Source organism: Macaca thibetana, chromosome 9, assembly GCF_024542745.1.
Source record: "Macaca thibetana thibetana isolate TM-01 chromosome 9, ASM2454274v1, whole genome shotgun sequence".
Lineage (NCBI taxonomy): Eukaryota > Metazoa > Chordata > Mammalia > Primates > Cercopithecidae > Macaca > Macaca thibetana.
In genome coordinates, this window is record NC_065586.1 from 102,724,678 (window position 1) to 102,752,150 (window position 27,473).

Genomic DNA, 27,473 nt, shown 5'->3' on the forward strand with positions numbered 1-27,473 from the left:
CATGCTGGAAGCTGATTAGATAGTGCCCACTTAGGTTGAGGGTAGGTCTGCCTCTCTCAGTCTGCTGACTCAAATGTTAATCTCCTTTGGCAACACTCTCACAGACACACCGAAGAACAATACTTTGCATCCTTCGATCCAGTCAAGTTGACACTCAATATTAACCATCACAGGCCTGATGAAGAGAAGAAGGCATATATGTTCAACTGGCTCCTGACGACAGTGCTTTGGATGTTGTCACCAAAATTGGAATCATCTAAACTGAGTCTGGCTGGCTAATTCTAAATATATATAGCTTTTCACCAGAAAAGAAAAGAAGAGAGAGAGAGAGAGAGGGGAAAGAAGGAAGGAGGGAAGGAAGGAAGGAAGGAAGGAAGGAAGGAAGGAAGGAAGGAAGGAACAAGGAAAGCGGGAAGGAAGGCAGTTGAAACAGTAAGCAAAATTGAAGGTTTCTCCTAGAGCTCATGCGGATATTTTAATTCTATTGATGCCAGTGCTAGATTTTCCCATCAATGAATATGTCTTAAATAAAATCTCTTTTTCAGAGTGGGAGGCAGAGGGAATAAAAATAGGGGTTATAGTAACCATAGTAGGGGCTCTAGAAATGAGGCTACAATTTAGCCACCAAACTAAGGCAGCTAGGTCTGCAGAACCAAAAATGCAAGTTGTACTATTGCAACTACAGTAGCCAGTGCTTTACAAGTTTGAACATTAGATTAAAGTCAACACCTTGACTTGGACTTGGAAACTGACCAAGAGCCATTGTAAATTAAAAAGCTAATGTCCTGAGCTGGAAGTCACCCAATTGGCTTCAGAAGAAGCTGCACGTTAAATTCAGGCAAAGGAATGCTTCCATGTTCTCCACAAAGTGAGCTGTACCTTGTGAGGTTAATGTTGCTGTGACAAGTCTAAAAGTCACTAAGTATGGCCACACACACACACACACACACATGGTTCTATAGTCACATGAGAGGGTTCTGTGGTTTCTGCCCATATGGCATACATTTCTCCCTCATCTCATAAGAGCATCTGATTTTCATGTTGGGGAATCACCAGTCCTAGTTAAAGTGGTTGGGATGGTCTTTTCTGAGAATTTCTTCCTGCTAGTCACAGAGATGGATTATCAATTGCACATAATCCAAGCCAGGCTTACTTGTGTTATTTATAACTAGGGTTTAGAGAAAGTCCTTTTCATTTTAGCACCAGTGACTAGTAGGGCGGGTAGGAAAATGGACAGTCCATTTAGGAAGGGAATTACTGAGAAAGACACCCTTCTTCTGCTGCAGTTACTAAGCTAAAAGAACTAAGTTTCTAGAAGCCATTCTAGAGTCACAGAGTGAAATAGAACCAAGGGACAGAGTTACTTTCCAGATGATACTTTGCAAAATCCTGGATGCAGATGTGCTCATAAAAACCCTTTGGGCCTAAGTCGGTTTGAATTGGTATTCTATTATTTACAACAGGAAGAAGTCTGAAAATAACACTGTACCTAGTTAAATAATTCTATAGACATTTTCTCTTCTTACTATATGTCTATATCTGATATTCTCACCTAATTTGTAAGTTCCCTGAGGCCCCTTCGAAGGACTCAATCTCCTTTGTTATTTATCATAACACGTAGCACTATCCCTGGGACATAATAGATTCTCAATAAATAATTGGTGATTAAGTCCTCTTTCCCTCAACCATCCTCTACCATTGGTGATTAAGTCCTCTCTCCCTCAACCATCCTCTACCATTTCGACATTTGGGACTCCAAGGTTCTAAGTGGAGTATATACTAGCGGGTGTATCCAGTAGTTTGTTTGTTTCCTTTTTCATGAAACTGAGTGTGTGTTTTTAGAAAGTGTATGAAGTTTTTGTTTTGTATTAAAACCAACCCTCCGCTCCCAGACACACACATATACAAGAAAAAAAGCAGCCTCTTCAGACATCTCTATATCTCAGTACGCTCATTAGGAGTGTTTAATTATAAGCTGCTGGGGTTTGAATTACCATTCATTAGCTATGTGACTTGAGTAAAGCATGTCACCTCCCTGTGACTTAGTTTCCTTATATGTAAAGTGGATTAATAACAGACTTTACTTCATCACATTATTGTGATGAAATAATACTTCACATTATTATTGTGACAGTCAAGTGAGTAAATACAGATGAAATATTTAAAACAGTCCACAGAGTAGGTTCTCAACAAATGCCAAATTTACATTGTGGATAAATGTAAGGATGAGTGAAGACTTTTCTTCATAGGGAAAGAAAATCCCTCCAAATGGTAGATGTATAGAACAAACAAGCAAAACACAACAACAAATGAAAACATTCTCATTTTCACTCACAGGTGCCATGTTTATTTTTCTCTGATGATTACTTAAAGGAATCGTAGAAGCCATTATTGGTGGAAACTGAATACATTTTTCTCATTGATCAGGTAGCAAAATGGTACTCACAAGGGTTTAGAGAATGTCCTTTTCATTTTAATATGAGTGACTATCAGGACTGGTAAGAAAATGGACATCTCATTTAGTCCAGATAGTTACGCCATGAGCGCCAGCTCCATGGCTGGCAACAGACTAGGGAAGAGTCTGTGCCACTCTGAACCTTACTTGGCTCAATCTTGGGCATCGATCATCTATTGCATGGAGCTTTGCTGCTGGAACTCATTAAGAAGGAACCACTAAGAAGGAACCAACCTGCCTTTTCCTGAATTGATCCCATCATCATCACTGTCTCTTTCCATTTGACCCCTAAACTTATACTTTCCTTTTTGCTGTCTCCCTACTTGTTTTCAAGGCCAGTGCCTACATTTCAATTTCTCTACTGCTCCCCCATTTGTTTTAACAGGAAGAAACCATTTAAAAATTGGAGAAAGAATGAAAGATTTTTCCAAGAGCGACCATAGAATAGGCAGTAGTGTTCAAACTTAAAAATGGACCACTTATTTTTAAAGGGGAGAAAAAGCTTTCCAAATCTCAGAGAAAATATTTTATATCCTAAAATAAGAATCATTGGTTGGTAGGGAAAACTTGGGGACATAAGATTCTTCCAGTTAAAATTATGGCTTTGCTCCTTACTTGAGGTACAGCTTTGGGAGAGTGACGTAGCTTCCCTGAGCCTCAAACTCTAGGTTTGTAAAATGAGGATATAGTAAGGACTGCCTGAGAGGATGGTTGTGGTGATCAAATGTGTTAGCATGTGAAGAGGATATGAGTTGCTAGACAAGCAGCAATTTTCTTTTCCCCTCTTTCCTTACACACGTTCTCCTTAGTAAAATATAGTAATTTACCTAAGAATAAATCTGATTAACTTCAAACTCTGCATTCCATCATAGAATTCTCCAGAACTTCTAAATGATTTTTTTAAATTTGCAGACATTAAGGTTCATTTTTTGTGCAGTTAACTTCAGTGGGTTTGGAAAATTGCATAATGTTATTTATTCACAGTTATAGTGTCACAGAATAGTTCCACTGTCCTATTCAGCTCTTCCTCTGTTTCTTCAGAACCCCTTGCAATCAGTTTTTGATGACAGTGAAATAAACTACTATAAACATTTGTATGCAGGTTTTTGTGAGGACATCAGCTTTCAAATCATGATTGAAATACCTAACAGTATGATTTTCAGACACATGGCAAGACTGTGTAGAGCTTTGTAAGAAACTGACATTCTTCCAAATTGCTGTCTTATCTAGTGGACCCTCCAAGGAGTATATGATTCCATAGGAGTCTGAGTCTTTGAATGACTTTGGCTGCGTGACAGACAGACTCTAAGGTATATCACAACAGTGTACACCTCTGGTATTCATGTGCTTGTGTAATTTTTTCCCCTTGAGTAATCATGGATCTGTGACTTTCTTCTACTCTCATCAACAGAATATAACCAAATTGGTGGGATATCACTTCCATAATTACTTCATGTTACATACATCTGCATCTTGCTAGCAGCCTTGCTCTAGAGGATCTCCTTTCAGGATTAATGAAGTAAGTGATCATATAATTAAAACTCACATGGGAAGGAATGGGGATCAGCCTACAGGAACTTCAGGTGACCTTTTGGAGCTAAGGACAGCCTCTAGCTGACAGCGAACAAGAAGCAAGGTCCTCGGTTCTACAATTATAGGAAGATAATTCTGCTGACAATCTGAGCTTAGAAGTAGGTTCCTCTCTGGTTGATCCTCTATGTGATAACCTAGCCCTAGTTCAACACTTTGATTGCAGCCTGTTAAGACAACTACACAGAGGAACTAATTATGCCCATATGTCTGGCCCAAGGAAACTGTAAGTGCAATTTTCATTGTCATGTGTCTTAACATCTTAGTGGTTTACTCGTTAATTAATGAGTTAAGTAAAATATTTGACACTTGTTAATTTGATGTTGTATTAGGATTCTCCAAAGGAACAGAACTGATAAGATGTGTATAAATATGGAGGGAGGTTTATTATAAGGGATTGGCTCCTACAATCCTGGAGAGTTGAAAATCTGCAGTGTTGGCCAGCAGCCAGAGACCCAGGAGAGCCAGAGGTGCAGTTCCTGTCTGAAGGTAGTCTGCTGGATAATTCCCTCTTGCTCAGATATGCCAGTCCTTTTATTCTAGCCAGGCCTTCAACAGATTGAATGAGGGCTGCCCACATTTTGGAGGAGAACCTACTTACTGAAATTCATGAATTTAAGTGTTAACTTCATTCCAAAACACTCTGCAAGTTGACACATAAAATTAACCGTGACAGATATTTATATGAGTCTGAGGATTTTTTCAATAAATTATCTTTTAACAGAAGGGTAAGAAGTGTTAGCAACCATGTTGAAGTGTTGCCATTTCAGAAGACTTCACTGAGATATAAGTAAGAGGACAAGCCCTGTGGAAAATCAGAACATTACAGGAAGAGGTACCAGTGAGTGCAGGGGCCTGGTGTAAGAGTGCACTTCTCTAAAAACAGGCAGGAGGCAAGTGTGGCTGGCACAGTGAGAGCACAGGACAGAGGAGCAAGGAAGGAGGTTGGAGCTATAACGGAGTGACCGATCATAGGCCGCTGAAAAGATGCAGGATGTGGGGTTGTAACTTAGAGTGAAATGGTGAGCCATTTCATGGTATGAACAGAGAAATAATTGCAATATGTTTTTTTGATATTATTTCAATTCAAATAGGCCTTAATGGCAAAAAGTCAGGTACTATTTCAGGCATGCCCAAGATGCCATTTAAACTGCAGTTCAAAGTATTTACGTGAATTATTGAAGATCACAAAGGTAGCAAGTGAAGGAGACAGATCCGTTTCTCTTTTCCCTATGATATGCTGACATCCCGGTCACCCTCAGCAGGAATCATCAAATTAGTCTAGGCAGGAAAAGACCCAACTCCTCTTTTCTTTTCATTGAGCTCAGGACTAGGATTTGTGTGCAGTGATGAAAGCCACTTCTGCCTCCTACTAATGCTCTTTGGCTTAAAAATGTCAGCTTGTTCATTTTCCCAGATTTCAATCTACTCAGTGATATAACGAAACATGCTTTTTCCCCCTTTCCTCCAGTCAAGAGGATAAGAAATATTTCCCTGGATGATGCTGTTACAATATTCAACAGCAGCTCTCCGGAGAGAAAGGATAATTCAAAATCTTAAATAAGATATTCAATTTGAGATTAGTTAAGTGGTTATTTGGCTGAAAGGGATTTGACAAACAAGAAGCCCTTGTTATCTGTCTTCAGGTAAAGGAAATATTCAGTTGGATTTAATTAGCAGTGGGATTTTTAAAAATGAGGATTCTAAGATCAAGTGCAAAATACGGGTCTGTGAGTCCCAAGTATATTTTCTCAGAGATCATAGTTAATATACAGACTGTAGTCATGCATTTTATTAACAGTTATGGTCTCGATCAATTCATTTTAAAATCACACAGCTTTCAAGTCTGGTAATTTTAGGCTTGGAAGAACATATATCATGAATAAATGTTGGCACTGAGTTTCTTTAGAATTCCCCAGTAAGCATATTCGGCCCTGCCATGGCAGAAATACTTGCCGGTTAAAATAAGCCCTTGTCTTTGGATTGTTTTTGTAAGGATTTCTTCATGGGGCCTGGTGGCTCAAAAACAAGGATACCATTGACCAAAATCTCAATGATGATGAAAAAAATATACAAGTTCTAGCAGTGGGAGACAGTGAGTAGCTAGTTTTGCACTGTGAATTTTTCACATGTTCTAAGTGTGGGAAGACCTAGGCTACTTCCTCATTTGTCCTTTTGTCCCCCACTATTCTTATCCCTGGTGTGGAAGAAGGCTTTAAGCATGACATATCAAAATTCTACTCTGAAAGACTGTGGGTATTAGAAAGTAAGAGGCTTGCTTGTTTTTGCAATACTTCATCCATGAAGAATGTGAGCATTTAATGCAAAAGATGCGTAATGGAAAAATGTAGCAGCTGTGAGGTAAAGTCATCCCCAAGGAAAAAGTGATAGAAAGGAAGAGAGAGACAAAAGAAGGGAAATGTGAACTCTGGATTGCTATGTGAACCCCAGGTGTCCTTGTAACATTGATGGGAGAGGCAAGAGGATAAGACAAAAAAAAGATTTTCTCTGGCTTCTGAAAATTATGGGGTTTATGGAAAGCTTTCTGAGATGCTATCATGCTTTTCCACATTTATAGGACATAAGTGTATGTTAACATGTTTATTTTTTGTTGTTGTTGCTTTTTGAGATGGAGTCTCACTCTGTTGCCCGAGCTGGAGTGCTGTGGCATGATCTCAGCTCAATTCAACCTCTGCCTCCTGGGTTCAAGTGATTCTCCTGCCTCAGCCTCTCAAGTAGCTGGGATTACAGGTTCCCACCACCATGCCTGGCTAATTTTTGTATTTTTAGTAGAGATGAGGTTTTACCATGTTGGCCAGACTGGTCTCAAACCTCTGACCTCAGGTGATCACCTGCCTTGGCCTCCCAAAGTGCTGGGATTGCTGGCGTGAGCCACTGTGCCAGGCCCATATTTTTTTAAGTTCAAAAGAATGCCTTACATATAAGGCTTAGAAGATGAATATATGCATTTATCTTTCAATTATTCCAGTGATGTACTGTAGCCAGCGCATAAAGGTTTGTGAAAACTGATGACTAAGTTTTTCTGGAACTTGTGAGGCAATTATTAACCACAGGTAGCTTGAAATTGGCCAGGGTAGAAATATTTACACACTGGAATCCAGCAAATGGTACACATCAGGGTTTCCACCCACTCACCCACATGGAGAGCCAGCTGTTAAGACCTTTCTCAGCACACTACTGAGGTTTTCCTCTCACTGCTCAACTCCATGTCATGTGTTTTTCTTCACTCCCCATCCTGCTTATAACCTTCCCCTAGATATCACAGACAGCACAATCTCTGAACACACTTATCCTCACCCAGTCCAGCTCCTTCCTGACCTCTCACAGCATTTGGCACTGCAAACTGACCTCATCTTCCCTTTCCTCCTGCTATCATGTCGCGTGCAATTCTAAACTATTCTCTTGATTCCTTTCAAAAGTTCTGTTTTTTCCTCCTTCTTGTAAATGTATCCATTTTTCAAGAGGCTAAACCAAAACATCTTCACTCCTTCCCCTTTGGCCAAGCCATTCCTTGCCTAGTTTATATTATTGCTCACCCCCTATTTTTCATGGGTTCAGTTCCAGGTTAATATTTCAACAGCCTGCTAAGTGTTTGCATATGGGAGGCCCACTGATAGTACAAAGTCAATCTTTCCAGAAGCAAACACATTATCTCTCTGTGTCTCCTCAACATGTCCTCTAACTTCTTTATTCTTGCCAATGACGTCATCATCTGACCAGTCCCATCTACCCTATCTGATGACGACAGATAATTTAAAAATAAGAAAATTTTGAATAGTTCTTAACATCTAATTTACTGAAAGTCTTGCTAAAAACAATCCTCATAATTTATCCTCATATATGTTGCTCCTGACATTCCTCTTGTTCAACACATTGCCTTAGCTGAGGTCTGCTTGTTTGGCCTCTTTACCATTGCACCAGACTTTTGTTTTCCTGCCACAAATATCTGTTGGAATGGAAGGCATCAGAGGTAAGATAAAAATCTCTAAGACATTCCAATGATAAATCATCTATATTGGTCTTATTAATAATTCATGTCCCTAAATTCTTTGCTATCTCCCACTGCAAAAGTTGGAGCCCAATTCCTTCCTCTGACTCCCGCCCCTGTCCATGTTTGAGAGTGGGCGGGACTTAGCCATCCATTTTTTTTTTTCTTTTTTTTCCCCTTGAGACCGAGGCGTAGTCTCACTCTGTTGCCTAGGCTGGAGTGCAGTGGGCGATCTCGGCTCACTGCAACCTCCGCCTCCTGGGTTCAAGCGATTCTTCTGCCTCAGCCCCCTGAGTAGCTGGACTACAGGTGCGCACCATCACGCCTGGCTAATTTTTTGTATTTTTAGTAGAGACAGGGTTTCGCTGTGATAGCCAGGATGGTCTCAATCTCCTGACCTTATGATCTGCCCGCCTTGGCCTCCCAAACTGCTGGGACTACAGGCGTGAGCCACCACTCCCAGTCAGTGGCCCATTTCTAATAATAGAGCAGAAGTGACAGCGTGCAACTTCAGGGACTAGGTCATTAAAAGCACAAGGCTTCCTCCTCATTCACTTTCTCTTGGAATGCTCTAGGGGAAGCTATGTCATGAAATGTCATGAAGACAATTAGGCAGCCTGTAGAAAAGCCCATGTGGGGAGGAACTAAATGTTCCAATAAAAGTCATGAGATTGCGCTATCTTGGGGGATGCTGCAGCCCACTCAAGTCCGCGTATGATTGTAGTACTAGCCGACAGTTTGACCACAGCCTCATAAACTCTGAGTCAGAATCACCTAGTTTACTCACTCCTGGATTTCTACCTCTTTGAAACTGCAGAAATAACAATGTTGTTTTAAGCTGCAAAATTCTGGGGCAATACCTTATGCAGTGATAGATAACTAATACACCATCCATCTTACAATCTGCTCCAAAGTAAACTTTAAAAGCGGAGTTCTGAGTATACCACTTCACTGCTAAAAACTAGTTCTAAAGGCTTTGGAATTGAATTTTCTTCTCAATAAAGACCTATCTTTTTAGTCTGTTAAGGCCTTCCATGATCTATCACCAACCCATCTCTTCAGCTTTATATCCCAGAATACTCTCTATTGCCATTGCTGTTTCAGCCAATCTGAAAGATGATCTATTCTCTGTTTAATATGCTCTTTCCTGTCTTAATCCTGTTCCTAAAAGAAATGTAGTCAACTTTTTCATGATGATCACAGAGGCTTTTATCTTCATCATTATTTAAAACCTTTTTCCTTAAGGAAATACAGACATGAATGCTTCTCTTAAGTACAGCAGAAGGATAGAGACTTAGGATGAAAGATGAAGATAAGAATATATTTTGGGTCAATGAGGCACAGTGGCTCACACCTATAATCACAGCACTTTGGGAGGCCGAGGCAGGTGGATCGCTTGAGGTCCGGAGTTTGGGACCAGGCTGGTCAACATGGCGAAACCCCGTCTCTACTAAAAATACAAAAAATTAGCTGGGCGTGGTGGTGCATACCTGTAATCCCAGCTACTCAGGAGGCTGAGGCAGGAGAATCGCTTGAACCCAGGAGGTGGACGATGCTGTGAGGCGAGATCATGTGCCACTGCTCTCCAGCCTTTGCAGTAGAGTGAGACTCCATCTCAGAAAAAAAGAATATGTTTTGGGTCATCTGGTATTTCTGCAGATGAGTACACTGGAATAACTGTTTTGATTGGTCAAGAGTGCGACTCTGTCCTCTTTTCTGCTCTCTCTATTGACTTTGGGCCCACTTCTTCCAGAGCTGCTATTTCTGAACTGTGTCAGGGTGTCCACCACTCTGGCTCTGCTTGACCAGGATGTATATGGAACCTCCCTGATATTAAAAAAATTGTTCTCTATGGCATTCATCACCTGGCTAGAGAAATTTATCTCTAATCCTTTTCTTTATTCTCCTTTATCTGTTTATCTCTTTTATCTGTTATATGTGTAAGTGCTGTTCTTCATGCTTTTACTTTGAGGAAAGTGTACTTATGCAAAAACAGTTAACATTTTGAATTTTACTAAAAAAAAAAAAAACACAAAAAACAACTCTATCTCAGTCCTTAGGCACTAGTAGCTGCTTTGGCAAAGGCAGAATTTTGATTTCTCCTGCCTGGTGCTTTTGGGTTTACAATGGGGGCATCTCAAGTCCTGTTACACTCTGTCCATTTAATCTTAATTTAGTCATGTGAATAAATTGAGGCCTGTTCTTGCTAGACTCTCCCATAGGAACAGAATAGTTAGGCCTGAGTCAGCCATCTGATATGCCTTTAAAGTAGGCAGTGACTTATAAATGCTTCCATCCTCCTAAGGTGCCAAACATCATTTGATTTTTTTAAATCTGGAAGATAAAATAGTTATATTTTCTTCTTCAAGACTGTCACATAATTGTGTGACATTTCTTAGAAAATGACAATCTACCAGCTTTCCTATATGAAAAAAGGTCTATAGTCTGGGGTACCGATGACGTGTGCTGGGTAATTTTGTGTGCCTACTTGACTGGGCAATAGTGCCCAGTTGTTTGGTCGAACACAGTCTAGATGTTGCCATGACAGCATATTTTTTTGTTGGTTTTTTTTTTTGTTTTTTTAGATCTGAATATCATTTAAATCAGTAGACTTTTAGTAAAGCAGATTACCCTCCATACTGTGGGTAAGCCTCACCCAGTTAAACACCTTAAGAGAAAAGACTGTGCTCCCAGGAGGAAGAATGAATTGTCTTAGGAATCAAGACTGCAACATCAACTCTTGTTGGGATTTGTAGCCTGCCAGCCTGTCCTGTGGATTCCAGTCTAAGGCCCCATTATCATGTGAGCCAATTATTTAAAATAAATCTCTCTCTATATGTATATATCCTATTGGTCCTGTTTCTCTGAAGAACCCGAACTAATACATGACAATACTGCATTTATGCCATGTTTATCGTCTATTAACTTAAACAACCAGGTATAAACACTTGTACTGTTGTACTGCTACTAGTATTGCTTACTACTGCAATGGCTCCTAACCAGCATTCATTGAGTGCTTAGTACATACCAGACCCTTCACTAAATATTTTCTGTAGATTATATATTTTAAACCACACATGAACCATTTGAAATTGCTGTATATTACATTTTATATAATTGGGTTGAAGGAGAAAAAGAAAAATTTTTTAAAAAAAAGAGAGAAGAGGAAGGGCCAGGAAAGAAAAGAAAGAAAAGAAAACCTTGTTGGCCTACAACAATCAGCAAGAGGAAGATCTAGGACATTAATTCAGATCCAACTCCAAAAGGCACATTGGTACCAGTCCCCTGACCTTCGGTGCAGGATAATCCATTAGTAACTTGCGAATTGAGGCTCTGCCATTAGAGACCCCGTGCACATTGATAAAAATCTCCTTTTGTAATTTCATTCACTAGCCTTACTAGAGCAATTTCTAAGTAGCTGGCCATGGTGAGAAATGAGTTAATCCTGAACTGAACAAATAAGAATGGCTAGTTATTACCAAAAGGCAGTCTAGGAATCACATCTCCAGAATGGCCTGCTTCTTTAGAATAATTGAAATGTAGAAGAGTCGCACTCCATTTAGTTTATTTATGTGGCATCATTGGGCCGTTAAGAGTTTTACAAAAATAAGGCTTTTTTTTTTTTTTCATTTAAAAATAACTGAAGCATTTCACTTTAAATGCCAAAAGCAATTTAATAATTGTCAATGGATCTTTAGAAAATATACTATACTCATGGCCCCTCCCCAACCAAGAAAAAAAGACTCAACACAATTCAAATGATCTTTCTGAAGTAGAACCACCATTATGACTATATACCTTTTGTTCATAGAGACACCTTCTAGGACTGCTTACATATTTAAGACTTTTTTATTCCTTCATTAAAGTGCCTTTGATGTCTGGGATTTTATATATTTCTCTGCCTCTTATAACTTTTATTTTTTTGAAACCCAGTTTTACTCTGTCATCCAGGCTAGAGTGCAATGTCGCGATCTAGGCTTACTGCAAGCTCTGTCTTCCAGCTTCAAGAGATTCTTGCTTTAAGAATCCTGCCTTAGCCTCCCAAGTACCTGAAACTACATGCACATGCCACCACACCTGGCTAATTTTTGTATTTTTAGTAGAGACAAGGTTTTGCTATGTTGGCCAGGCTGGTCTCGAACCCCTGACCTCAAGTGATCCACCTGCCTTGGCCTCCCAAAGTGCTGGGATTACAGGCATCAGCCACTACTCCCAGGCCTCTTACAACATTTTGATTACCTTATGCCATCTGCTGGTACCTCTCACCAATGTTATCAGCAGTCCTTATTGCTTCTGTGCAATGTATTTCAATCCAAAACCATTATGTTTACCAACATCTTCTTTTCAAAGAGAATTGTTATACTTTCGACTACAAATCTCACATTTAACTCCTCTTTATTTCTGGTTTCTCGTGTTTAACATATTACCAAATTTTCCTGATGTCACTTTCTCCTATTATTATTTTTTCAAAGTTTTATTTTGTTTTTGACATGTAATTGTACACAATTTAATTAATTCTTATGTGACATATTCATACATACAATTTTCAGACAAGATTTATTAAAGTGTAAGCATTCCCCTCTCTTCCCTTCATCTAGTTGTTTAAAAGGAACCTTTTGGAATGAAGAATCAGGTGAATGGGTAGAGACTAGACCAGAGATTAGATTTAAGCAGCAATCTAAACTGATTTACACAATAAAGAACCCAGGGAGGTGAGTGCAGGCCTAAGTGGAAGATAAAGAAAAAGCTGGAGGAGTGCAGGTTTGACTGAGAGACTCCCAAGCAGTTGTGAGGGGAAAATTGGGAGGTGTAAAAAAAGGTGCTTTTCAGAATTGTTGCTGGAGTTATGAGTCATGTCCCTAGCAATATTCCTTGAAAGATGCAAGTGAGGGTTAGAGATTTTTTTTTTTTAATTACTAGTTGATGACTAGATTGCTACTTTTAAAGTTATATGCTTCAGAGACTGTCGTGTGATTCAGTATTCAGATTGTGTTTGTTGGATGAGTGAATGAATAGACTAATAAACAAACGCTTTCTTTTTCTTTTTCTCTTCCTTTTCATTGATGTATTTATTTTTGAGACAGGGTCTCACTTTGTCACCCAGGCTGGAGTGCAGTGGAGCAATCACAGGTCACTACAGCCTCAGCCTCCCCTGGCTCAGGTGATCCTCCCACCTCAGCCTTCTGAATAGCTCAGACGACAGGCGTGCACCATCACACCTGGCTAACTTTTTCCCAAGACAGGGTTTCGCCAGGTTGCCCAGGCTGGTCTTGAACTCCTGGGCTCAAGCAATCCGCCTTCCTCAGCCTCCCAAAGGGCTAGGATTACAGGCATGAACCACCATGCCTGGCCTCAAATGCTTTATTTTTCATGGGTTAAGAGAGACATCTCATGGCTTCAAACCATGGATTTTGTGGAAGTTATTTTTCCCACAGTTCTTGAATTTTTTTCTACTCATTCTAAGAATCTTGGCTGCGTTCTGCATAGATGGGGATAGAGGAAAGTGCCATGGAGAAAAGAACCAAGATTAGCAATGTGGGTTAGGAAAGAAGATGCAGGAATCTTTGCTTTGCTGTTAACTTACGTGTTCATGAAGAAATTGTTGAAACTTGATCATATGAGGTGTTGGTCAAGTCGATGGTCTAGCATGATGCATAGCACATAATCAGCACCCAAAAATACCTAGAGAATTACTTCTGATTTCCCTTTGGGCTCTAGAATTCTGTGCATCTATGATTCTACCGAAGCAGTGCTGACTTGATTCTTAATATAGATATCGCCTGAGCTCTGAAAATTTGAACTCACGCTGAATTACTTTCTGCCTCTGCTTTCCAGGAGTGGATGGCAGTCCCATTTGTAATGCCTCTGAAATTATGCAGAGTGGGCTATTGTAATATGCTTAATAAACCATCCTCGCATCACTTTTGTTTTGTTCCTAGAAACTGCCTACCACACATTCTACCAAAAAGAGCACATCTGCATATACACAAAGTACACAAACCTGCTGGGTTCACCAAAAAGTTTCGTCTGCAAGAGTTCAAGGCAAGTTGGTTACATGTTCACTCACTTTATTTATTGTCCCCTAAAACTATGCAAAGCTAGGTCCAAGTCAATATTGATAACAAAGAAAAAAAGATAATGTGGAGAATGTGGAGGGAAAGAAAGTATAGACAAAATTTCATTTGAACCTGATAACAAATGGGTGGTTGCTTTTATTTAGGTGGCCCTTCTTCATGCCAGTTTTGAGGGACTGTCAAGGAAGCTCTGAAACTACTAGATAATCAATCCCCAGAGAATCTGGAGGAACTGGAATCCACTGTGTCCCAGAACCAGTGCCACCAAGGATTAAAGCATGTTCGGAGTCACCAGTTCAATCTGGGAAGTTAGGATGCTTTTAGATGTGGGTCTGGTATGCCTGAGATTAGCTCTGAACACATATTTTTGGTGAATCTCAGCTATTACTTTGTCTTCACTGCATGGCTTAGACATGCAGACCTGACACCTGGCCTTCGCCTCAGTTTTTTGCTGAGACTCCAGATACCTGACAATGACCCCTTGAACCCAGATGCCCTGATTTGTCTCTGCCACCTTCTGTCCTACAGAGTTAGCCTTTGCCTACCTCCCATCCCAGGTCTCTTATTCATAACAGACTGATATTGATTATTGTGGATACCCAGGGACCACCTGGCTTACAACCACCAGCTAGATTGCTGACATAATCACTGATTGGAACCTTGAGGTGTTTCGCCTATGGGCTTGGGCGCAGCACAGCCCATGTTTTGTATGCCTCTTCAGACACTACATTAAATTCAAAAAGCAGTCTCTCTGATGGGTCAGTCCTGCCCCACCAGTCCTCTCCTGTCTTGCTTTCTTATTCCTTCCCACTTGAGTTTCAAAATGCCTCATGACTCACCAGGACATCCCAAACCAGTTCTTTGCTATTTGCAATAATACTGTGGGTTCTCATCAGTTAACAAAAACAAAAACAAATATACATATATGAACAAAACCAACCAAACCAAAAAAAAAAAAAAAAAAAAAAAAAAAAAGCTTAGTAAAATGTTTTCAAATATAATAGAGCCATGAGGCTTCATTCTGTATTAAAGAAATTTTCCAGTCATGGACCAAAGTGGAGAAGGAATTTCTTGCCCTACAATGAGGTCACTGAAGAGAAACTTCATGCATGAGCATGGGAATTACGTAGCGGATCCCATCTCTAATAGGTTAAGCCATATCTATATATATGGCTTATATGTAGCACTCTGGGTGCTGTATGAGCTGCTGGGTTTCGGATGACTTAGTGTTGGTATTTGGAGAATACTTACTCTATATCCGCTTGTTTACTGAAGTGAGTAGCAAATATCAGTTCTTTAGTTCAAGAGAGCTTAGATGGCCCACTTCCCCTGTGTACCATATCAACTAAGGTCGAAAGGAATAAGTCTCTATTTGTGTAATTCAAAGTAGGGCTGAGGCAGAATCTGGTATATGCATTTAGACAAATAGCTCTTTTCCTCATGTAAACTCTTTCCAACAACCACATTTGGAGCACAGAACTGCATGAGCATGCAGTGTTGTTGTTTTGAACCACCTCTTATTTGCAGTTTACCTGTAGGAAGACTGGAGGAGTGTATGGGTAGAGTGAAAGAGGATTGGGAATCATGGGTTGAAATTCTGACTTTCCTACTTTACTGGCCATGTGATCTTGGACAAGTGAATTGAACTTTCCAGACTGATGCTTCCACATTATAAAATAACATACCTACCTTAAAGTGTTTGCAGGTTTTAAATCATGTATTCCTTTATTACTTACAACATAGTGAATGTACCACAAATCACCAACTTTAACTCTTCTCCTTTCCTATAGCCCATTGCCCTCTACTATGAATCAAACTATTCATTCTTCTGTCTGTCTCAACACTGTTCAAGAGGCTAAAAAGAAGATATATTTATAGTACCTTTGGAAATAACATCTAGAATGATGCACTAAACAAAGTAACTTTCTGATTTGCCTGCCATATTAAAACAAACCGAATCTGCCCTCCTAGATATCCTAGCAGCAATGTCAGACTATTTCTATAGAAAAATCCCATCTCAGGTTAATTATTTCTCATGTGCTTGCCAGTGTAGTACTTTAACCAGAGAGAGATTTTATCAACTTACATCTACCCTCCCTCTCCAGATGCCCAGATTTGCTTCCATAAATCCCTAGGGACATCTATTAAATCCCAACCAGGAGAAAAGTTCCGCAGAGCAAGAAGGAAGAATTGAATCTTTTCTGGGCATTCTTCCAGACAGAAACTTGGCCATGCATGTCACTAAGTACGACTGTGTCTGCCTTGCTTTTGTGCCATCTGAAATGCAGCACACTGAAGAATTCGGAAAACAGTCTATGTTGTATTGAGCAGTTTTCTGATTTAATCGAGCACGTACGTGGGCTTTGATATGGAACAGATCCAGTGGGGTTTCTAAGTTTCCCAAGCTTCAGGCCCACCTAGTTTTCAAGTCTTCTTGACCCACTCTTTGAATTAGCCCAATCCTTCAATTATTATATACCCTAAAGATGAGATTGACATATTATTCATCTTTTAGGAAAAAATACAGCACTGAAGAAAAGTGAGCATTTTGGTGTCACACAGACCTGCTACTCCATGATCATGATGAACAACTGAATCATTTCAGTTCTCCAAGCTCCACTTTCACCAATGTAAAAGAAGAAAACCATTCCTACTTCGAGAGTTTGTGTGGATTAAATGAGATAATGGGTACACAGATGACACATTATGTTCAAAATGGTAGCTGCTTTACCTTTACTATTTTTGCATCAATACATTTTTCTTTTTCTTTTTTTTTTTTTTTTGAGACAGAGTCTTACTCTGTCACTCAGGCTTGCTCACTGCAAGCTCCGCCTCCCGAGTTCACACCATTCTCCTGCCTCAGCCTCCCAAGTAGCTGGAACTACAGGCACCTGCTACTACACCTGGCTATTTTTTTTTGTATTTTTAGTAGAGACGGGGTTTCACCGTGTTCACCAGGATGATCTCGATCTCCTCACCTTGTGATCTTCCCGCCTCAGCCTCCCAAACTGCTGGGATTACAGGCATGAGCCACTGTGCCTGGCCTCACATCAATATAGTTTTCATTCACAACTTCCTCATTCTACACTTTTGCTTCATCACATCTTTCATTTTTAGGTAACTTTGAACTGTGTGCTTGGGAATTAAAATCTTGGTAGCTTTTGCCCCTTTGCACTTAGTAGTCACATGTGCTCACACCAGTGTTTGGCCCTGGACTTTTCACTGCAACTTTGGTTCACTCACAACCTCACTATCAGCATTGCTTCTGTGCCCCAGCCTTGGCCAAAGAGAACCTCCTGCCTCCAGTTATTCAGCAGACACTTGGTGAGGCTAGCCCCTGTCATTAGTCAAGTATGTATGTATGTATGTATGTATGTATGTGCATATGAGTATTATATCTTGGTGCTATTACTAACTAAGGTTGGCATTCTTCTTGTGGCTGAAAGGTGTTAAGGAAAATGAGTGACTGCTGGTTGGGCAATTAAGAAGGCTGCTACACAAGTTAAAGCAAAAGGGTATCTTCCAGCAGGTTCGCATCTTCTCCCCTAGAAATAACTCTTCTGCCTTCACTTCTCTTGCTTACCCCAGTCATGATTACTGAGGAACAACAACATCTTCAGACAGTATTGGTTTGCAATACTCAACACACAGTCAAGCAATGGGTCTAGGCCCATTAATAGCACATGTTTCTGTATGTTTATGACCCATAGCTAACTACCATTACCATATTGCTGTTTTATATCTATGCAAGAGTGTTCACTTCTGTGTGTATGTGCCCATATCTAAATAATGTTTAGGCTGGGTGTGGTGGTTCACACCTGTAATCCCAGCACTTTGGGAGGCTGAGGCGGGCCGATCACCTAAGGTCGGGAGTTCAAGACCAGCCTGAACAACATGGAGAAACTCCGTCTCTACTAAAAATACAAAATTAGCCAGGCGTGGTAGTGCATGCCTGCAATCCCAGCTACTTGGGAGGCTGAGGCAGGAGAATCACTTGAACCCGGGAGGCGGAGGTTGCAGTGAGCCGAGATCGCCCCATTGCACTCCAGCCTGGGCAACAAGAACAAAATTCCATCTCAAAAATAAATAAAATAATGTATAAACATGTATGTACACATACTTACCTTACATTTATACCATAAAATTGTATTAATTACATAAATGTATATATATGTCTGCATATATATGTGTGTGTGTACATGTATATACATATATACACATGGATCACAGAGTTAAACAGTTTAAAAATTTTAAACATCTGAAATTTCATGAGTTAAACTGCAGGTGCCATAATTGCAAAAAATATTTGTATCTCGATATGAATTTAAATTGATAAACATAAGGTAAAAAATTGTCTTTAGATCTAGAGAAGTTGTTTTTAACTTATTAAAGGAATTTAAGTATATGCTGTCAATAATTATGAATTTTCCTATAACTTTTATATATTATTTACAATAATTACATAATTAACTTAATTAGCAAATATTAGAATATCTTAGAAAATATATAAACAAAGATGAAGGGAATTAAAACACCAATAGTTTTACAAGTTGGAAATAACTTGTGTTACTATTTTTCATCTCGTTCTGTCCTTATTTTCTGTACAAACTATGATACTACGTAAAGTCTTAAATTCTGCTTTCTCTTAATATCACATGAAAAATTTCTCAAGTCCTTATTCTTTAGAAAAGAGTTTTAACAAAATTATATTTTATTATATGCATATATATTGTTTGTTAACTAGTTTATACATAGTGCTTACTGAATCCTTTTTCTGCATCTACAAGTTGTTATTAATATTTACAGAAACAGAAAGATGTTATGAAGATAAATATAAATGCATATATTGAAATATTTTACTTAGTGTTGTTTATAAAGTGTTTTATGATTATCTAGAGGCCTTGAGTTTATTTTTAAACATTTCAAATCTTCAGCTGTTTTACTTTTCTTCAAATACTTCATAAATGTCTTTTTCACACCATGTTTTTTGTTGGTTTGTTTTTGGAGACAGTCTTGCTCTGTTGCCCAGGCTGGAAGGCAGTGGTGCAATCTTGGCTCACTGCAACCACCAACCGCCAGGCTCAAGCACTTCTCATGCCTCAGCCTCCTGAATAGCTGGGATTACAGGTGTGTATCACCACACCCAGCTATTTTTTGTATTTTTATTAGAGAAGGGGTTTCCGCATGTTGCTCAGGTTGGTCTCAAACTCCTCGACCTCCCAAAGTTCTAGGATTACAGGTGTCAGTCACTGTGCCCGGCCAGCCATGTTTTTCTTTAACAAGGGGTTCTGACCACAACTTAACATTCCTTGGGCCAAAGCCTGTTTCTAAATATTTGTTGCTGGGGTAGGTGGAAATTGGATGATGTTCTAAAGTCTGTGTAAATTAATAGGGCTGCCGATCCCTACACCGAAAGGTCTTAGTCTGAGATGACAATTTTAATGAGGATTGGCACGATTTCCTTATCTTTTTCCTGTGCTGTCAAGTAGGGTTTCTTCCCTCCACCCGTACTTTTAAACTACCACCTAAATTATAGTCAGTTCTGCTATCAAGCAGTTTTGAAAATATAAATTTGTTCTACTGTAATTGATATATTAAGGAAGAATTTGAGGATAATTCAAATGCTGTGTTTGCTTATGCATGATTTTGTCAATGAGAAAAATTAGATGAATGCAGAAAACTGCCCCCAGCTGAAACCAGCTGTGTAAAAGTACGTAGAACGCGCGCACACGCACACACCCACCCCTCAAACATCTACCAGCCCCGTCCACTTGCCTTGTGTATTACAGCTGCATTATCTGTATCTGGTGTTGCACATTTCTGTCAGATTTCAGGTAACTTCCCTCCTACCACTTCACAACAACTCACATGCTGTAAACATTCCAACGCCCACTCTCATAAGCAAACTTCAAGTGTTTTTCAAGGTAAGCATTTTGTGTATTTCTTAACTATTCATTGTGTGTAAAACTATGCTACCATTTTTATTCGGTTTGTACCTTTTTAAAAATGTGTCCGGAGACACATTACACTGAGATATGACAAAGTTTTTGTGTGTTGTGCCCCAGCCTTTTCCCCTAAGCTTTATGGGCTTTATTATGCCATTTGGCATAGAGTGGTAATTTTGGAAACACGTATGTTACATGATAGTACAACTGACTGTACAGATCATCTCTGGGAAAGACCCTGCTTGTGTGCAATGGAAAAGCTATTTTCCTTAAACTCAAACATTTCTAATCGTTGTTTAGGTTCAAAATTGTTTGTTTTCTGGGCGCGGTTGTTCTAAGGTGGCTTTTGAACATATTGGGACAATGCATTTGTCTAAGTGGCTGTTTCCTTTTTAGCCTTCAGATCCTGAAGAGGTTTTCGTACAGCATCCAGACATTTGTGTTTCCAAGGACCAACTCTCCCCATCTCCCACCCCCACCCCTAGTCACTTTGGCCGCCCTGTCACCTATCATGTTTTATTTTTACATTTTGATAGATTGAAATTCTCCTGTATGTTTGACGGCATTGCATATGTTACATTAAATTATATTATTTGTTCATTGTTCCTACTCAGATATTCATAAATGCAGACATGTCATCTACCTTGTTCACAGAAGATTCTCACTGCTTAAAACAGTGTCCACCACATACTGATCAATAAATATCTCTATGCTGTAAAACACGGGTCCCTTTTCATGTGTTTAACATGAAACTTGTAACAGCCATTTGCTTGTATTTGTCCATCTGGAATTATTTTGGACTTCCCTACTATACAAGCCCCAGACTAACATGCATTTTCATAGTACTGTTAACTCCTTGGGGAATAGGTAATCAAATCCAGAAATCAAACTTAGACCTTTGTTTTTTATGCTAGTTTCTAGCCTTTTTTTTTTCTTCTTCCTAACCTGCAATTATTTCACTTAATGTCTAAGAATAGCTCCGGGAATACAGCAGCTTGAGTGGTAACAGAGATGGGCAGGGATATGTTGATTCTTGACAAACACCAACTGAACATGTAATTAGAGGTGCTAGCTGGGTTAGAGGAATCGGACTGTGAAGCCACCTCAGAGATCATCGCCGAATAAAATGGACTTGCTCACAACACTAAGCTGAAAATCAAGGGCTGAATTCCAGCAAACATTTATCTAGTGCCCCCTAATGGCAATGCCCAGTCCTAAGTGCTGAAATAATAAAATGAAAAAAATAAAATAAAGATGCTTCTTTAAATGAGTGTAGAATTTGGTGAGAAAGGCATAAGTGCCACACATAAACATACAGCCAAGTTCTAAATACGTGATGTTTAAAGAAAAATATGTGAACATAGTCATAGAGAAAGAAGCACCTACTATTTATTATTATTATTGAGACAGTCTCACTTTGTCGCCCAGGCTGGAGTGCAGTGGCGCAATCCTGGCTCACTGCAACCTCTGCCTCTCGGGTTCAAGTGATTCTTGTGCCTCAGCTTCCAGAGTAGGTAGGATTACAGGCATGCACCACCACGCCCAGCTAATTTTTGTATTTTTAGTAGAGACAGGGTTTCACCATGTTAGCCAGTCTGGTCTCCAACTCCTAGCCTCATGTGATCTGCCCGCCTCAGCCTCCTAAAGTGCTGGGATTACATATTATTTTTCAGACACAAGGTCCTGCTCTGCTGTCCAGGCTAGAGTGCAGTGGCATGATCGTAGCTCACTGCAGACTGGAACTCCTGGGCTCAAGCAATCTCCCCCAACCCCTCGCCTTGGCCTCCCAAAGCTCTGGGATTACAGGTGTGAGTTACAGTACCTGGTGCATTTGGGTTGGGGGAGATATATTGGTTATGATAAGGGCTGGCCATGAAAGGGGTGCTGTGCCAGTCATCTGCCTGTGTTCTCTCAAATCCATTTCCCACTCCCTCCCAGTTCACTTTGTATTCCAGAAAACAACATTTCCCAGGCTCCATGCCCACTGGCTTGTGGCTGGGTTTGTGCAGTTAAAAGGGTCGGCAACAGCTGAGAGGACCAGAGCAAGGGAAAAAGCAAGCTACTTCTCCCTACCCCTCTGCTTGGGCAGCATCACAGGACAGGCGGTAGTCACGTCTCCTCCATGGCTCCAGCTCCTGCCAGACAAGTCCTCCACGACTGCAGCTTCAACCTGGTAGTCCTGGCTCCAGGGAACTGGTAATATCGGGCTCTCTCTAGCACAGGGAAGTGAGAGGCTTCCTATTGAGGCTGATCTTAGGGTTGCCTCACCTGTTCCTATTTGGTATTTTTGTTCGTCCATTAACCCAGCACACATTTTGTGCATTAACTCCCCTCTGTTTGACATGTATAGGGATGCTTGCTGATTGCCTGACACAGGTGATACATTGCTCCTGATAGGCAGGAGGTGCATGGGCTCTGGCCTGGAAAGGAATAAAGATTCAGGAATTTAGTCTGTGGAAATGGAAAGGTTTAGGGCCACCTAAAGTAACAGGAAGTTTCACACATGCCGACATTGAGCTAATGAGGCAACACCACTCTGTGTCTGGGCCTTCGGGAAGGCTAGGGAGGGTTTTATGCCTGTACAAATGTTTCAGCCAAATATCAACACCCAATGATGTCCACGGAGAAATGCCACTTACATAGGTGAGCTACAGGGCTGAAAAGATGGATCCAGTCTATCACGTTATTTCCTGCTAACTTTAAATCAAATAGTTGGGACTCTTGGGGAATGACTCACCCATAGTATTTGGAAAGGCAGAGCTGGAAGGGATCTTCTTCCAAATTATATGCATGAGAGCACTAAAGCTCTTATCTGTTAAAATGATTTGCTCAAGGTCACACAGCTGGCATAGCCAGAGGCGAACTCCTCGTTCCTGATTCCAGGTTCACAGCTGTTTTTACTCATCTGCTGTTTTTTACCACTCCCCATGTTTCAGTTCATTCCATGCAGGTTTGGTCTTTTGGTAATCACAAGGTTATGAACAAATTTGAATGAGTTTATGAGTTTGTTCCCCATCCATAATTTCTAATTCTGAACTAATAATAATGAGCATGTACTCATTCTAAAATAACCAGTTTGGACTAATTTTTAAATCAAAGTAATTTAATAAACAGACATTATATAGTTAATTGAAATGCAGGTAGAATTCAGGTAGTACATACATTCTGCCTTGTTAGTGAAAAAAAAAAAAAAAAAACAGCAAAAAACCTCAAGCCTGTGGTGTTTACTATTTCTTATGCAATTAGCCTCTATGAAATCCTATACATGCAACACTTCTATATTTAGAATGAACACCAAGGGTTTAGGATTAAAAAAAAAATACCTGAGGCAAAGACTTTAGAGACATTATCTGTTTAATAAATATGATTGTAAAAGCAATAAACAAGAGCAATTATACATTACACTACATAGTATTTAACCAAAAATACATCAAAAAAGTCATTTTAAAATTAGAAGTAGTTCCAATACTATAAGAAAACTTTCTTTTTTTTTTTTTTTAAATTGGCTTCCTATAAAAATAAGTCGGCAAATGAGAGATTTCAATGCTCAGTTGGATTCCTGGAAAACACAGAACAGCTGCCAAGCACCCCATTGCTCTCAAAGTTGCTGTTTGGAACTTCTGAAAAAAAGCAAAGCAAACCTCTGCATTTTGGACAGTGAATCCAATTAAAAATAAGGCAAGGGAGAAAGTGTTGCGTGGGTGGTTCAGGGTAGAACATGCACAGTTTGCCTTCTGGGATTTTGGAAAACGTTGCAGTATCGGATTTTTAGCTTGCCCTGAATCTTAGCTTCCACATACATTCCTCCCTACACATTCCTCTGACCTTAAGCCCACCAAACTCCTTGTGTGTTTGCACCTGCGATTAGTGAGTAGGTAGGCACTTAGGTCCCTCCCATTTGTAGGCCCTCATTACTGCCTTCTCTTTGTGAGTCAGCTGGAATGGCCTAGTACAATGGTTCTCAAACTTTAGTATGTATCACAATCACTGGGAGGGCTCGTTAAAATAGATGGCTGGGCCCACTATCACTTAGCAATAGAGAACACCATTACTCATCCCCTAGAGTTTCTAATTCAGTAGGTATGGAGTATGGATCCAGAATCTGGATCTCTAACAAGCCCAAGTGATGGTGATATTGCTGATTCAGGTACCACACTTTGAGAACAACTGGCCAAGGTCATAAGAACAATGAGGTCCTCCTCTCTGAGCAGCACCTTGCCTCACTAATCTCCTACAGATGGGAGGAAGCTTTGAGGAGAGGCACATGAGGATCCTGGAGATGCTAGATCTCTAGCTGGCCATCTTTGGTCACTTTCCAAAATGCCAGGCATCTCATGTCTACCTCTATTTTTAATTAGGATTTACAGCCCATTCTTCCCTATGTCTTTCCATTCATTTATTTCTTCAACAAGTAATTTTCATACTACTACTCTAGGCAAGGCACTGTGCTAGAATAAGAGTGTTATTCCTTTTTCATACTTTTCTAATTAAAATGAATTGAACTGCAACTCTGAGGACTCCCTGTGCTGGTCTGAGTGAGCCTCTTTTGGTTTTCCAACACTTTGTCTTCCAGATTAAATTTGGGAGGCTCCAACTGAAGAGGATCAATGAGGATGTTTCCTATGAGATAGGAAGCCTGGCAGGTTGGGGATCAATTGAGTTCTACAAATAGGTGGCTGCCTCAGGCCTAGCCCATTTCCCAGATTCATATGGGGTATCCTCAACCATAAACATCTCTGCCTGATAAACTTCTGACAGCAGCTTTGCTATTCTTTCTGTGCCTGAACTACATGAAGTCATGGACATCAGGATCTTTAGGACACCCTCATTATCACCAGGGCCTGGGTTATACACTGTTGGCTTAGGGACATAGCAAAGAAGGAGGCTGAGCATACTAAGAGGTTTATCAGAACTTCTTTCTCCTATAGTTTATAGTGGTCTCTGCCCAGTCGTAATACTAAAGGGGCCTCTGCTGAACAGGCTTTTGTCTCCCTCTTTCTCTGGGCCTTCTTTCATGATTACCCTGGGGAAAACTGGGGTTTCTTCATGCTTTGCGCCAATCTTTTTTGACAATCAGCTAACTTTTCTCCTTTATACAGACATAAATCTTTCCTTTAATGATATTACGATACTCAGAGGTCAGAGAGCACACATGAAATCACTGGGATCATCCTAAATAATCAAACTCTCACCCTAACGTAAGATAATTCCCCCATTTATTCTCTCAGACTGTTTGACACTCTTAAACACAAAGTCCATTAACCTGTTTCTCCTTCTAGTTAAAATCAGTTTTATTTCACAAACATTTCTATTCTATTGTGAGAGTGGAAATACCGGGTAACAGCAACCATCACAGGAGGAAACTGCCCTGCAAAACTGTCACACATTCAAAACATTTCTCACAAGAATCTTCTGGAATCAGATTGCACGAGATTTTCGTTAAGGTGTGAGAACACCACAATTCATCTCTATGCTTTCTTTTCCAAAGTACATGGCCAGGTTTGAATTGCTTTGCACATATCAACTCTTTCACATACAGTTTGCAGGTGGGAAAAGGCGGGGATATTTGAAAAAGGCAGGTTCTAGAGGAAAAGACAAAGATACATGAAACTGAACCCTGCTGTGCAGGATGCAGTAAGGTCCATGGGCACAGAAGCTGGCATGCTTGGGAATGTACAAAACTGACAAAGGGCTCAGAAACTTGCGAGTGGTGGAGGCAGGGGCGGCAGAGGCCAGGCCAGTATTTAGGAAACATCAGGGTTAATGTCCAGAATCTAGCAATATGTTTGGGAAGAAAAATTAAGAACAGTTGAAGGACAACTTACTTGGGGTTTGGAAGGAAGACATTCAAAGATATCAACAGATCAGGGTCACACATGGATGACAAACAAATGTGAAGACAGGACAATGGGTAACTAATGGGATTCCATTTCCTACTGCAGTTGGGGCAGGAGTAGGGAAAGCTGCAAGGGGAGGCAATCATGGTGGAAAGAGGTGAACAGGAAACCAAGGTCCGTTTCTGACATGCTTTGCCTCCCTGCCTTCCTTATTCTACCGGCACAAAGGGATCTTCAACTCGCATCTTTGTTACTGTGGCCACAGAGAGTGCAGAAAGCAGCCTCGTGGCCACTGCTGACCAACAGAGCTACCAAAGCTAACTTAGAAGGGAAATGACAATATGGAAAGTGGAACAGAGAAACAGCTCAGGGTTTCAAACTCCTGTGCATGTCTTTGTGTCTTATGAAAGGAGCTGGGGTAGCTAATCCACCCATCAGCCTTTAATGCTAAAATAGCTGATAATCTGGAGCCAAGAATATTTCCAAAAATACATGCAGATTTCCTTGGCCTATATATGTTATGAATTTTCTACAAACACGACCGATCAGAAAAAAGAGAGAGGAGAAGAAGAAAGAGGGAGAGGGGAGTGTTTTCCATTAAAATAGAGCACCTGTACACTGCCCCTCCGGACATGTTCTCAGAGTATCATCCACATGCACAGGCTTAAAGCTAAAAACCCTTGTTGTCTGTGTCTGAAGAATTAAAAAGTCCCGATGCAGTGAGTGTTTGTTTGTTTGTTTGGATTTTGATTGTTTATATTTTATGTTTTGTTTTTGTTTTGTTTTTTTACTGGCGTCCTCCATTCAAACATTTACATAGGTAGGGATTTCTTTTGTGCTTTGATTCTCAGCAACTATGGAAATACTTCCTGGCAAAACAGGAAACAGAACAACAAAGGAAAGAAAAGAAACACAAAGTTAGTGGTCATGAAGGATGATGTACTTGACAAGAGCGAAATTCTTTCCTGATCAGCAGGTCGCCTGTAGCCTTTGGGGGTTTTCCTTAAATTGCATACTGTGCCCCAGCAGATCCCCGCTTTGGCGTTGAAGGCGGAGTGGCGTGTCTTGCTCTTTGCAATCGGAGAGATGAGTCACCAGGTTGAGTAGAAGGGGAGGGAGGGGAGGGTAAAGCTACTCTCCTAAGAGAAAACGTGTAACACTTACTCATTTAATGACACTGGAAAGGGAAAGGTGTCAGAGACTTTGCAAGGTGCTGCGATATCTTCCTGGTGAAGGAGGAATTACTACTTTAATAAAGCAAGTAGAGGCTGTGCTTCATACCCTACGGAAACGCAGCTGAGAACCAAATGATCCCAAAACATGCACTTAGAAGCTTTAGGAATGAGTAGACAGGAGGAATGCCTCCCTGGACTTGAAGACAGAAAAGGCTTTTATTCTTTTTAACCCCAAGCAATTACACATTTATTACCTTGTCTCCTCAAATAAAAGAAAGTGCACTGTGAAAATTGGACACCAGATGTGACTGCAGTTATCATTATCTATGATAGGAACCAGTCACTGCATTTAAATTTCCCCTTAACACAGCCACAGACCTTTCCCATA

At 40.3% G+C, this 27,473-nt stretch overlaps 2 protein-coding genes across 5 annotated transcripts in view; both read right to left on the reverse strand.

Moving 5' to 3' along the window:
• The window catches only part of LOC126963050 (non-histone chromosomal protein HMG-17), a 961,131-nt gene that overhangs the window by 900,041 nt on the left and 33,617 nt on the right, over positions 1-27,473 (reverse strand). The window lies entirely within an intron of this gene.
• The window catches only part of SORCS1 (sortilin related VPS10 domain containing receptor 1), a 595,404-nt gene continuing 591,340 nt past the window's right edge, over positions 23,410-27,473 (reverse strand). For 2 of the 4 annotated variants that reach the window (XM_050804901.1, XM_050804900.1), the window contains one exon: positions 23,410-27,049. In XM_050804901.1, the coding sequence (XP_050660858.1) occupies positions 26,914-27,049 (136 nt within the window). In that variant the 3' untranslated portion in view covers positions 23,410-26,913. The remainder of the gene's footprint in view (positions 27,050-27,473) is intronic. The other 2 variants (XM_050804902.1, XM_050804903.1) reach the window with 2 other exon arrangements.